General features: G+C 31.7%; 1 protein-coding gene across 7 annotated transcripts in view; it reads left to right on the forward strand.

Moving 5' to 3' along the window:
* LOC143069560 (nephrocystin-1-like) overlaps positions 1–14,929 on the forward strand; it is a 42,932-nt gene that overhangs the window by 19,469 nt on the left and 8,534 nt on the right. For 4 of the 7 annotated variants that reach the window (XM_076244251.1, XM_076244252.1, XM_076244250.1 and 1 more), the window contains 11 exons: positions 354–406; positions 909–983; positions 2,280–2,352; positions 3,302–3,339; positions 4,023–4,043; positions 4,964–4,981; positions 7,665–7,747; positions 9,026–9,102; positions 10,516–10,615; positions 14,005–14,117; positions 14,384–14,457. In XM_076244251.1, the coding sequence (XP_076100366.1) occupies positions 354–406; positions 909–983; positions 2,280–2,352; positions 3,302–3,339; positions 4,023–4,043; positions 4,964–4,981; positions 7,665–7,747; positions 9,026–9,102; positions 10,516–10,615; positions 14,005–14,117; positions 14,384–14,457 (725 nt within the window). The remainder of the gene's footprint in view (positions 1–353; positions 407–908; positions 984–2,279; positions 2,353–3,301; positions 3,340–4,022; positions 4,044–4,963; positions 4,982–7,664; positions 7,748–9,025; positions 9,103–10,515; positions 10,616–14,004; positions 14,118–14,383; positions 14,458–14,929) is intronic. The other 3 variants (XM_076244253.1, XM_076244254.1, XM_076244257.1) reach the window with 3 other exon arrangements.

Raw genomic sequence — 14,929 nt, forward strand, 5'->3', positions numbered from 1 at the left:
AGCCCTGATTTAAAGGTTTATTGGCCACAAAGTTAAAAAAAAAATGAAGATTTTGAAAACAGCAGAAAGTGAATAATGGTCTCTGGTGAATATTTGTCTCATTGGTCAGCATCCAAAACACAGGTGCACCGACTCCAACCTTAATTGACTAGAATTGTCAGTTTTCCAATGGAAGGTCAGAAGTTTTCTCTGGGCACTCTGGCTTCCTCAAACAATAAAAACTAGTCGCAACAAAATAGCCCAAAAGCGATGCTTAAAAGTGGCATTAAAAATATGTTAAATCAAAATCAAATCCAAAGCACTGTAGACTTTGAGGATTATGGGTAACTAACTGACTATGTTTATCATTTCAGCTATTACTGTGAAGTCAAGATACGTCAGAGTTTGCTTGTTTGATGGACAGAATGTAAGTTGTAACAGATTGAGTGGCTTTGCAAATAAAAAAAAAGGGTAATATGCGGTGTAACTTTATCTTAAAGACATGGAACATAGAATTAACCAGGATCAGTCATGCAGGAGATACAGTTTAGCATATTTACTCTTCTTATGAATTTGTTGAACATTATTTGCATACTGCAATGATTTCTACATTTATAGTATTCATACCTTTGTGACTGATAACTTGGTATTCAATATTGAAGATCTTCAATATTCTTGAGCCACACATAGCATGATGCTTTTACAGTTCGCAAAAATATGATAACAGAATGCTGAATTAAAAAAGTTTAACATTAAAAATCACAAAATATTTGTTTTACCAATACAGTTAAACTTTTCACGGTGAAATGTTTTGCAGTTGCAAGTCTGAAAATCACTGAATAAAACACAGAACTAAAAAATGATTTGTAAATGTGTTTGTGTTGATTTGTGTTGAGTTTAATGCTGATCTTATTATTTTCTTTTTTCAGGTATTAAGTAATATTCATGTAGTAAAAGTACATTCTGTGGACAAAGAAGAAAAGACCTGGTCATTTACTACAAAAGTAAGACAAATTCTAAGGTTGTTTGCTTCTTAAATTAAGTCCATTCACCTCTTCATTTTACAATTGCAGGTCAGTGGCGGATCCAGAAATTTTCATAAGTGGGGGCCCACTGACTGACCTAAGAGGGGGCCCGCTCCAGTCACGCTTCAGTAATTCCCTATATAAGCAACCAAATTTTTTCCCCAAAAGGGGGGGCCAGGGCACCCTGGCCCCCCCCCCCCCCCCCTAAATCCGCCTATGCAGGTTCTGAGAATACTGTTAAACAAATCATTAGAAATACATTATACATTTATTTCTCTAACTCTTACATGATTAATCCTTTTCTTGAAATGTTTATTAATCAACTTGTGGTTCGTTTGATCTTAGTTCTTCATTGGTCAAAATTCGATTATTATATTGAATTTTCTTGCTTTCCTCTGAATTTCCTATTGTGATGGCATGAAAAAAGTCGACCATGTCTGATGATGTAACATAAAAGAGCATATCTTTTTGCAAATAATTTGACAGAAGGAATAAGTTTGCCTGCATATTGTTTAAAAATCATTAGAGAAACAGATTCCTCCACCGAATCTCATGTAATACGAGCCTCACGTTTTTTTAAATTTAATTGTCTTGAGTGGAAAAATATTGTATTACATTCTATGTTGTGGTAGAATCTATATATCTATCATAGATAGTACTATATAATATTATTAATTCGTATATTTTAACAAATTTGATTCGATTAGGGATAGCCACATGTTAAACTATATTTCGAAGGTAGAGAGAAAACGGCGTATAGCAAAAAGCATATTGACCGGCAAAAAGCATATTGCACGGTTATTTTTAGAATATCTAAAAACCGATATACTTTGTGACGTCATGTAATAAATTTCAGGATATTGTTTAACGTTTTGAAACAAATGATATCTGTGATCAATTATTTGACGAAAAAAAAATCTTCAAATACATAAGATGTCCAAAAAAATAACAACTAATATGTTGTTATTGTCAAGGGGACAATGTAATATCTATAAAGTTCCAACAAACCTAAATGACGATTTTGATACAAACATGGTCGGAAATTTATAATATATCAAATATAGCCTTTGTATGAGGACAATACAGGATATATCGACCCAAAGAAGTATATCGACCTCGGACTTCGTCCTCAGTCAATATACTTCTTTCAGGTCAATATATCCTTGTATCGACCTCATACAAAGGCTATATTTGTATACTATACAGGTTAGTATATATTTTGTATACCATATATAAAAAATTAACATATTTATCACACTTTTTTATATTTTACAGATATCAGATGTAATGGATCCTTTACAACATGCTGAAATATTTGTCAGAACCAATCAACTTCCAGAAAAAATAGGTCAGTAGGTCATAAATTATTAGTCAAAAGTTCCATCGAAAAAAAAAAGGAAATATATATTGTTTTGAGACAAGTGTCTGAAGACATAAAACCTTAATTAATTTGCAATTTCTCCTTCAAAGTTTCTGTTCCAAACATTTTCAATAACTGTAAAAACTGTTGTGAAAAGGTAACAGGGAATCAGGATAGGTTTTGCAGAAATGAAAACTTACTTTTATTTTTTTTAGCAGTATTTATAAGCAGCATTTCCTTAAGGTGGTACCTAACACTACAGGGAGACAACTCTGTAAAATCAGCAGAACGTTTTAATGACGTTGTGTTCTCAAAAGAATATAAAGCTTCTCAGTGATCAAAACAAGTTTTTGCCAAACTGCTATATAACCAGTGTATTTTTTCTGATTAAACAGTCAGTTCAAATTTTTTGAAATTTTTATATTTTTGTCAAAGGTTCAAAGTAAATACTTTATCAAAATTTTAAGAAAATTAAACGAGCCAAATTAATTTTAGTAAAGGTGTTAGGTACCACCTTCAATGGCAATAATAAATCTCACATTTCTGTCAATTGTTCAACAGTCCCAGTTTTAAATACGCTAAAAAATTTACAAATTTACTGTATAATTATTAATCTCTTTTATCAGTTGGCTTATTTTCTCAGAAAGTAATTTTAATTTTTTAAGAAATTATAATCACTCAGTTTCGTGTATAAATTTCTAAATTGCAATTAGAATGCTTAAGCTACTGAAATGGGAAATAAAAAACCTTAAAGCAGCATTTTTTATTTCAATCAGGGTTATAAAAGAATAAGAATTCATAGGGATTCATAGGGGCTTGTATCTATATTGATGTTACCATGAGTTTGCCCTTTGTGTTAAATATTTTACCTTGAGCAATTACAATATTACAATATTATTTGAATAAAGTGTAACATTCTCTCTTCTTTTTTTGACAGGAATATTATTTGAACTCGGATTTACATTTGTTAGAAATGTAAGTATTCTTTATCAATATTCTAAAAACCTTCTTTTAATAGTATCTAGATTCAATTTGTACATACATGGTTTGTAATGTACATATAACAGTTTCCATTTTAAAGTACACGTCAGTATTTTTAGTTGGAATAGCAGGATAGTGTTCAAAACCTCTAGTTTTTTTATTTTGCCATTTATGTTTTATATAACCAGACCAAATGATCACTACACTGCACTCAAAGTTCAAATTCTGATTTACCGGTAATCATATAATTTTTTTCATGCTTTTAGCAATTAAATTATTTAAGTATATAAAATTTATCATTTAACATCAAAATGAATCCAGTGTGGGGTTGTTGTAACATATATGAAAAAATCCACTATAAGAGTTAACCCACTTCGCATTGCTAAATATATTTTAATGTAAGATATTTATAAGCTTTTACTTTGAAAGTAAACATAGCTTTTTATTCTTAACAACTCATTCCTACTCAAATTGAAACAATTAGTAGGTATTTATTATTTATATCAATAAATGTTGTCCTCAGTTTTCTTCAAAGGACAGTATATGTTTTGTAAGCACTAACTTCATATATATAAATGTACTTATAAAGTTAGTATACAAGTCAGCATGATGCTGCTTTCTGGCTCGGCTATGATAATACATGTATATAATATAACATGTTACTTTGATAATAACAGTCAACGGACATCGAATCTAAAGTGAGTATCATAATAAATGGACTATAGCAAAAATAGAACTTCAGTAGATAAAGTATGAACAAGATCTTCTAATTATTTAATATATGTTTGTAGGTTTGAATAGCTTTAAAGAAATGCAAAAAAAAATGTCAAATGTTTTATTAAGAAGCACTATTTTTATAGATTTTGCTATTTCAATTTGGGAATGTTCTGAAATAACTGCAATATTGAGATTTATGGGACACTGAAGTATTAAACTTTTAGGATCATTATGACTGCTTTGTACATTATTAATGGTTTCTTAGAAACAAATGCTGAGGTTCATATAGTTTCCTTTGATTCAAAATATTCACTTGTTATGAATAATCCCTGATTTATATTGATAATTTCATGTAAAATCTTTTTTTTTTATTAAAAACACTTTCTTTATGTATTTTACCATTTATTTTTTTTAATTTTAATAAAGCCACTTGTGTATTGATTGGGAAATATGACAATCTGGACAATGGAACCTCAAATTCCTCAGCTATTCTTTTTTGCAAACAACATTCAAATGCATCCATACCAAATTTTTCTTACACTTTATGGGGTATAGAAGTAAACTCTTTCTTTTTATTTGCAGACTTATTGGTTTTTGAGGGGTAAAAAAAACTAACTTTGCCTTCCCAAAATCTAATACTGCAGTTATTTTTTCAGTAAGGTCCACATTTTAAAATTCATATCTGTCAAGAAAATTAAAAAAAAAAAATGTTTAAAAATAACATAATGCATTTATTCGATATGTATAATCAGATATAGTTTTTGCAATAGTTCAAATCACTGTATCACTAACTTAGTTGTTATGGCAACACTAAAATGTTTTTATTCACCTCCACCAATTATTGTATCCCTTTGCTTGTAAAAATGTCTGCATAATTTAGTTTATTATTTTAACTTTGAAGATGACAACATCAAGAAAGGTAGTAGTAGTTGTTTTGTTGTTGAAGATTGCAATTGAAAATATTAACCCACAGTGTGATGCGCACGATATTGGATATGAATGTGGCATTCTACACATATCATCAATCATCAATTTCATTGAGATTTGATTCACAAAAGTTCCCTTAGAACACTGTGATTTCTCATGATGAATTGGAAATGAATGTGCCATTTTACACTTTTATATCATCCCTTGAAGTTTAATTCACTTAAGTCATACCTTGAACACTGGGATTGCACCAATATTGTATCACTTGTAAATTCACAAAGTAATATCCCTTTTAAAGATTTATTGTTATTTGTATTACATTTAAAGTAATTCACAAAACTGTTCGATTTAAAGTACAAATTATAATCCACTGTATGCTAAATTATTTATTGCTTACTTAACATTATACCTGCTGCATGTCAAAGTTAAGTAAGAGATTTGTTTATATTTTAGCATTGCTAGGCAACAGCTCTCTTAAAGAAAAAAAAAATATATAAAAGATCATTATATTCAAATTATAACATATTAAAATGAAAAAAATATACTTAGTTTCTCCAAGCCCTTGTGGTTGAATTGTAGCACATATTTATGATTGTGAGGAAAAATATCTTTGGCAGTTCATTTTCTGAGACTGTGTATTTTTTTCTTTGTGGCTACAAATTTTGGTAGATTGAGGAAAACCAGTATTTGTGGATTTTGATTTCATGATTTTGCTAAAATCTGGTTTGAAGACTGATAAAAAACTATGCATCTTTGAATTTTGAAAGGAGTAGGTTCAGTAAGACCCCTTTTTGGCCCCAAAATAAAGCAGTTTTACCAAATTGTTAAAATATAAACCTTTAGTTATTTTTTGGACAGTAGAATGCTTCTGCTACATAAATATGGGCTGTTTTTGACAATACAATGCACATATATCCGGTACTAGCACCATTAAGTCATGCTAAATTACTGTAATCCTCATAATTCTAGCATTTTAGTTAAATTTTAGACGGTTTTCGTGTAAAACGAAAGTGGCCGCATTCGTGTTCATCCTTAATATTGAAATGTAAGTTGTATTTTATGATAATACATAACATATATAAAGGTTGAGGATGAACACAGATGTGGCCACTTTCATTTTCACCAAAAACCATCTGAAAAATGACATTTTTCAGCATATTAGGTAGATTTTCATATTTGAGCTTGAATCGGATCGTTTTTAATGACTAAATTTGTTGAAATCTTTCACATAAACTAATTAATTGAAATAAAATAGACACTTAAGTGTTTAAAAAGTGGTCAAAATCTTTCGTCAGATGAACCTGAAAGTTACGCCAAAATCGGTCCTTACCGGACCTACTCCTTTGTGGTTCACCTATATCCACAAAATCAATGAAAAATTGGTATCCCATAAATTATTATAAATCCATAGATAGTTTTATGTATGGAAAACAAAGGTTGCTAATGATAGGAATAGTATTGTATGTACCCTTTGTATTCCACCCATTGTGACATTGTTTTTAACTAATGTAGTTGCTTGTAAATAAAATTAACAGTTTAAAAATGATGTGTTATGATATGTAAGTGAACAATGTTTATGAATGATCTGATTAAAAACATGTGTTCATTCTAAATGCTCTCTTTTACTTCCTGTTATGAACACTTAGGGATACTCAAGTTTGTTGTCACCATGTACGCTTTCAAAATTTGGAAGCAGAAATTTAATTGGTTGACCTAATAATCTTCAGAACAGAAAGTAGAAGATGACATTGCAAGGTTGGGAAACAAGATCTGTATTTGAGTTAGATTATTTTAAGAACCTGTATGAAAGTGTGAGCCACTCTTCTATATAATCAGCACTGAATGTTTAGCCAGTAAACAATCGATCAAAGATTAAACAATAATTTAATTAGCTTTTCTCCGGAGACTGTTAAGGTAGCTATTTAGAAAAAATGCAATAGTTGTTGAAATTGTTGACCTTGCCTGTAAGGTCATATAGCATGATACATTATAATAATTTAAGAGTTATTTGAGATTTACTATTTTGATATTGACTGCTCAGTGCTGTTGATTCTTTTATTTAAGATGGTACAAATATTTGTGGATTGAGGAGACATTGTATTTGCATGTATATTTATAAATTTATGGTTTTGCCAAAGTCTGCACACAAGCCTAAATAAAATTTGTACTTCCTTGGACATTTAGATTTGTGGTTCACTTTTAACCATTGATCCACAAAAATTGGAATCCAATGATTAATTATGAATCCACAGTATACTTAAATGTTTTGTACATATGGATTATTTTTTTCTATGTAATCATGGGTTTATTTAAATGTTTCATAAATTGCAAATTCCTATGGTTTTTTATGTAGAATTTGTCAAACCATGAGTTCAAGTATCCATGAAAGTACAATATTGCTTGACAAATGAGAATTGGTCCTAACAAAAATAAATGAATCCATATAGTATAAGATTTTTTAAATGGCTAATGTAACATTCTGATGAAATTGACTACTCAGAAGAAAATGGATTTACAAATATGTGGTTTTGCTGTAGATATTATAAGCACTAGAAGGAATAATTGCTTTAAAGTTTACAAGAAAGTTATATACTAATTTTTTTTTTTTTTATTTGGTTGCATATAGCAATAAGCAATAAACTTTTGAAAACTTTTAACTATTTCCTATTTTTCAGAGCACTGAAGAGCCTGGAGAGTGTAGTTGTGGATGGGTTTTCCTGGATCTTTATGAACCCACTGGAGGTCTGATTATGAACAAGTAAGTATGGGGATGATGGGTGAGGAATTTGATCTGTATGAACCCACCAGTGGTCTGATCATGAACAAGTAAGTACGGAGATAATGGGTGGGTTTTACTTGATCTGTATGAACCCACTGGAGGTCTGATTATGAACAAGTAAGCATGGGGATGATGGGTGAGGAATTTGATCTGTATGAACCCACCAGTGGTCTGACCATGAACAAATAAATATGGGGAAAATGGGTGGGTAACTTCATCTTTATGAACCCACTGGTGGTCTGATTATAAACAAGTAAGTATAGGGATGATGGGTGAGGAATTTGATCTGTATGAACCCACCGGTGGTCTGATCATGAACAAGTATGGAGATAATGGGTGGTTTTTACTTGATCTGTATTAACCCACTGGTGGTCTGATAATAAACAAGTATGGAGATAATGGGTGGGTTTTACTCGATTTGTATGAACCTACCGGTTGTCTGATAATAAACAAGTAAGTATGGAGATAATGGGTGGGTTTTACTTGATCTGTATGAACCTACCGGTGGTCTGATAATTAACAAGTAAGTTTGGGGATAATGGGTGGGTTTTACTTGATCTGTATGAACCTACCGGTGGTCTGATAATTAACAAGTTAGTTTGGGGATAATGGGTGGGTTGTACTTGATCTGTATGAACCTACCAGTGGTCTGATAATTAACAAGTAAGTTTGGGGATAATGGGTGGGTTTTACTTGATCTGTATGAACCCATTTGTGATCTGATCATGAACAAGTAAGTATGGGAATCTGATGCTTGGTTGGTAATTTGATCGTTATGAACGTACCAGAGGGATGGGGAAGCCTGATACTTAGCAAGTAAATTGTTAGGTAATGCAAGTTTAGAAGAAAAAGGGACAGGAAAGACAAGGGACCACCAAAGAGATTGTTCGGAGCAAGATAAGATAGAATAGGGGAGAGTATTTTCGAGCAGAGAAGGGATAAGAAAGGGGAGCATAAGGGCAGAGAAAGATAGGAAAGGGGAAGGTATTTTTAGAGATTAGAGGTGATAAGAAAGGGGAGTATTATTCAGAGCCAAGAAGGGTAAGAAAGTGGATTTTATTTCAAAGCAGAGAGTGGATAGAAAATTGGAAGGTATCAGTTTGTGTTTATGATTGTCCCATTTTCCACAGCAACAGCCAAACAACTTTTTGAAGTAGTTCACAATTTACTTCTTTGCTTTACTTGCTATGCACAGCATTATCCTCAGTCCCAATTGCCAAAGCCATGTGCATCACAACTTTTATACATCTGTTTCAGGACGTTTGATCTTTATGTAAATGGAGGAACACCATATGAGAAGAATGTAGAAGTTGATCCTGCCATTAGTCGTAGAAGTAAGTAACTATATCATTTTATTCGATGTTTTTTGCCTTATTTTAAGATGACATGACAACTCGATCTACATCATTAATAATAATTTGATGTAGGTTTAATGTATTTTTCCCTATTTATTTCTAAAAACAAACGATGTCTATAAATAGAAAATTATATAGTTATGTTATGCTACGGGAGAATAATTGCGTATTTGAGATTTTGGACTTTAAAGAATTCAATAAAAGATGGCAGAGTTGTAGAATCTCTTTGAAAAGGTTTTAACATGGAACAATAAGAGGTTTGAAAATAAAAATCTAAATTAAATTATTCTTTAGTAAGTAATTATTTATATATTTATTTTTGCAGCATGTAAGTATCAAGAGTGTATATGCACATCCAGCCATTTTAAAAAGGAGGGGTTCCCAACACAGAGTAAAAGGGGGGGGGGTTTCAACTATATGCTCCCATTCAAATGCATTGATCAGAAAAAAAAGGGGGGTTCCAATCCACGGAACCTCCCCCCTGGATCCACCACTGACATCTGAAGCACATTAATCACATTGTCCAAATATATAAATTCCATCTCATTGTCTAGAAAATAAGCTTAACAGTTATGTGTATTTTTAAAGCAATTTGAAGATCTACATACTAGTGATTTATTAACGTTCACTTGGTACTCATTGATTTCTTGTGTTAACAACATTGTGTGCAAAATGAGAAAATAAACTCTAAACTAAGGAGTATTTGCACTGTTCCTGTCACTGTTTGTGGTAAAACCTGCCTAATTTTTTGTCATTTATAATAATTAACGTTTTTGTTGGTGTGATTGTTATTTTTTAATTAAGCTTTGGAATAATATTTGTATCTTATCCTTGCATAAATATACAAGCACCTTAATTTTATTATTCCAGATCAGCTTTCAATGAAAATATAAAATTTAGAATGGGGAATGTGTCAAAGAGAGAACAACCCAACTAAAGACCAAAAACCAGCCAAAAGGCCACCAATGGGTTTTCAACACAGCAAGAAAATCTCGCACCCGAAGCCCTGGTTAACAAATATATATACTAGTTCAGCAATACTAAACTCCAAAACATGTAAATGAACTAAATAAAAAATCATACAAGATTAACAAAGACCAGAAGCTCCTGACTTTGGGATAGGCGCCAATAATGTGGTGGGGGTAAAACATGTTTTGTGACATCTCAACCCTCCCCCTATTCCTTAAGCCAATAAAGAAAAATCAAGCACACAGCAATAGGCACAGTAAAACTCAGTTTTAAAGAAGTTACAATGAATTACACTTATGTTCAGAGCAATTTTTAAAATTCATTAATTTTACACACATGCTTACATAGTAATATTTATTGATCCTGTCTTCAGATGTTTTCGAGATGAATTGAAATATATATATGTATATGATTATTTTTCAGCTACATCCAATGCCTTCATGTCTTTGATATCTGGTAACAAACAACCAAGACTGAATATCAAGGTGCATGTTCCTAAAAGGGAACTCAAAGAACAGTTAGAGTAAGTTTCTTCATTATTAAGAGATCTTGAGCACTATTTTTTTATGCCCCATTTATGGGTATTATGTTTCTGGTCTGTGTGTCCATTCGTCTGTCTGTCCATTCAGTCGTCTGTCTGTTCATCCATTTGTCCGTCCCGCTTCAGGTTAAAGTTTTTGGTCATGGTAGTTTTTGATGACGTTGAAGTCAAATCGACTTAAAACTTAGTACACATGTTCCCTATGATATGATCTTTCTAATTTTTAATGCCAAATTAGAGATTTTCCCCCATTTTCACAGTTCACTGAACATAGAAAATGATAGTGTGGATGGGGCATCGGTGTACTGGGGACACATTCTTGTTTCTTCTGTATTTTAGGTATATTTCTTGAATAGCATTTTTTCTGCTGCTTGTCTTTTCAATGGCTTATTCATTTGATAGTCAATACTTCTTGATCTTCTGTGACTTCTTGTTTGCTGGTTATTAGATTTAAATGAAATTGTAGTGAATGTTCAGTACCTAATGGCATTACGCACCTTTCTTTATATTTTTATTCAAATGATTTAAGGCGAAGTGTACGTAATTAAACTACACAATGGATTTTTTAAAAATTTTACATGTAGATTCTGCTTGTAAAAATAAATCGGAAAATAAAATAAAAAAAGGGGGTAACCGTTTTTGTTTTTGAGATACGAGCTGTTGAAGTTAACAGCATCATACACCAAAATTACAAAGGATATATAGGGAAAATCGTGAAATTCGGCAGGAATTGTTACATTTCCAAGATTTTCTATTATATTTGACAATCGATTTTTTTTTTAAATTATAAGACGATTCTAAAATGTCTGAGGAATCGATTGGTGCAAAGAAAGTCCTTAGCAACCGTGCTACTTTTCAAGCTATACTCTGTTAAAGTTGAATCTTGAGTGTAAAAAAAACAAAAAAAACAACGACAACGTTATTGACGTCGCCGCAACAGTTACGACGCTTCATACAGTTCTATACTTGTATGAAATATATACCGTTTTGTTGAGAGTTCGTGTTGCTCGGTCTTTAGTTCTTTATCTTACGTTTTGCGTACTATTGTATTGTGTTTGTCTATTATATTCGGGTGCGTGCGGAGATCGCCAAGCTAGAAAACGGTTGACATTTTCTTCATTATGAACTAGAACTATTTTCGACCTTGTTGCCTTATTTTTGTTAAAATCTAAACACTGCGACGTGTTTTCAAAATCTCTGTTCCCATAAATCTTCATTTCATCAAGGTCTCTTCTCAGAATATCAGCCATCTGTCTGGCACAGGATAACAAATCAATATTTAAGTAAATTTTAAGTTGTGTGGTAATTCTTAGTACATTTGGGTAAATTAATCTTATCTATGTGCCGCATACGCATCTCTATAATTCAACACATCCCTGAGCCACGACATTATATATTTTATGCATTGCATGCGCTTCTTTTTATTACAATCCAGACCGGCTAGTAACCGTTGTATAACTTTACACGTCTGAAGACGAATATTTGCGTGAAACATTTTTGTATGATTTTTATTTCTGGAAATCAATCTGAAATCTAGATAAGTCCTTTTCCGAAAGTCAGGCGGGACCTTTACTTTTATGTGCATTCGGGATTTACACAAATTGTAACCCGAATAATTCAGTCGTATTATTCAGCTGATGTACGAATGCTACATTTCTCGTGTGGGAGAAAATCGGACATGGAAAGGGCTTGAATTATTCAAGTTACTCAAATTGAAACTGGGGAATATATTTCTAGCTGTTCGAAATTCGCGGAAACTAATGATTGTTTTTCGGCATTACGGTATTGAATCAATATGAGTCTTTTAATAAACTCGAATACCAGTCAGTTTATAGGACTTCAGTTTGAATTAGGGGCGGCAATCCATTCATTTTATCCAATCAATTTGGGGGGGGCGGGTTGAGGAGGGATCCAGATCCCAAAATCCCGAGGTTCCGAATTAAAAAAAAATTAAATCCCGACTACCCGAAATTCGGAAATAGAATTCCTGGATCCCGAAAGGGTCAATCCCGAAATCCCGAGCTTAAAATCACCCGATCCCGGAGTTCCGATAAAGGTCCTTTCCCCCCCCCCCCCTGTAATTCTATATTCTTTTCATTCATAATCTTGAATTGAGACTTGATACTTACATTCTCTAATTTTGAATGATGCACACAGCCCACAATAAAAGAAAACAGATTTCGCTATATATCTCTTTGAAATTGGAATTTGTGAAAGAAGAAATGACATGTTATATTTTCTTTTACATGTGTACTTTCAATTTCAATATGGTTCTAAATTTAGATTTAGTTTTCCCATAAATTGCGGACGGAATAGAAGACACCTATTTTCTGCACATGTAGAAAAAGTTGAAAACTGGGAGTTGAATGACACAATTTTTACTTATTTTAAGATAAATGTTAGAATTAGACAACTTTTAAGTTACTGAGTAATTTTTGGGGCCTAATTTGTTTATTTTTTGTTTGTTTTCCGTCTTTGTTCTTCCGACTTGTAAGTGTTGCACTAGTGATCAAATTATTCTCTTGGTATAGTCTGATATCTTATATGAATATAAATCATGTCCTTAAATTTTCAATTGCACAAAATACGAACATTTCAACGTCTTTTTAATAAAACAATTAAATTCACACGTCTTTCATTAATTATTTGTAACCTATTATAAAACTTTATGTTGAGTACTGTGTTTTTCATTCAAGACTACGGCTTTTTAAAACGATATTGTTGGGTCAATTCAGGTTTCATTTTAATTAATTTGATATCAATAGAAGAAAAATTGTTACATGTTTATTTGTTTATTTGTTTATAATGTTGTTGTGAGGCGTTTTTTCTTTCTGTTGATTTCATAAACACGAAATGCCTTCTCCTACGCGTCTAAAACAAAAACAAAAAAAACAAAAAAACAACAGTGTTTTTAAGTCAGGCTGCACACAGAACAACGTACAGAATGCTGTGATTTCTAATTTGAGTTATTGAGATAATTTCTATGAGGTTTAAGACAGCACAGGCGTGCTTGTTGGATTCATTATAGACTGCAGAAAGTAGTTTCTCTTTAGTGTGTTCTTTCTTGGAGTAAGGGAGATAACTTGCGTAACTAACGACGAACGTTTTTAATCCCATATTCCGCTAGAGGCGTGCAATTACGTACACTTCGCCTTAAGTGGATTTATTCACTTTGCTCACAGTTCTATATGTTACATTTTTGTATTTCTGAAAACATATCAACTTATGAAAAACATAGCCTGAGGATGCATATGTTTTAAAGAATAATTAGTTTATTTTCTAAGCAAATCTTAATGTTATATATGCAGTAAGATAATTACAAGATTACCCCATACATTCCAATATAGCCAGAAAAATGTGTATTTTTACAGTTTACTGCCAGACGTTCTGATAGGAAATGCATCTTTGATTAGCATGTATTCGTACTATCGTCAAATCTTAGCAGATACATTACTGAAAGATAGAGTAGACTTAGAATCTACAGGTAAGTTTTTTTTTATGTCTCACCTATAGCTTACATATATGTATTTATGCTATCGTCATATCTCAGTACAACATGAGCAGTCGTGAGTGAAAAGTATCCAGAAAAAGGTTTTCCAAATTATTTTTTTTCAAGAAATCATTATTTATTTAAACTAAGAATAAAATTGCAGAATAATGTTGGACAGGTTTCAAAGATGAAAATGCACTTAAAGTTATATTTTAAATATGTTTATAAATGAATTTGTTTTTTATATGTCTTTATTTTAGAGTTGATTCACAGTCCTTTCCTTGCTACATTCCCATCTACAGCTGACCAGATGGATTTGATGAAGATATTTAGAGTAAGTTTACACACACTTAAATTTACATGTGACATTGAGATCGTATTTATTCAAATATGTCAAACAGTCACAAACACAAAAAACACTTACTGGAAAATTGATTTGAAAAAAATACAATGAAGATTTAGGCAACTATGTTGTGACAGCATAAGTTACTTCCCTTTTGATTATGGAATTGGAAAGAAAATCATGTACCCGTGAAATGCTTGGGAGCAAAGAAGCCAATGTATTTGTGGGCTTAACATGAATCTGAACCTATAAAAATAGTATTTAAAGTATTACATTGTCAAAAGAGTTCTGATTTCTTTAAAACTTGGTGGTATTGATATTATTATGCTAATTTTATTGTTGGTTTGTACGAACATAAATGAAATATACTGTAAAATCAGACATTTATGTATACATTTATGTTTTAATTGCAATACAATAGGCTTTTAATGTGAGATAAATGTGAAATAATTAGATGTGTTAT

Source organism: Mytilus galloprovincialis, chromosome 3, assembly GCF_965363235.1.
Source record: "Mytilus galloprovincialis chromosome 3, xbMytGall1.hap1.1, whole genome shotgun sequence".
In the NCBI taxonomy this organism is placed as follows: Eukaryota; Metazoa; Mollusca; class Bivalvia; order Mytilida; family Mytilidae; genus Mytilus; species Mytilus galloprovincialis.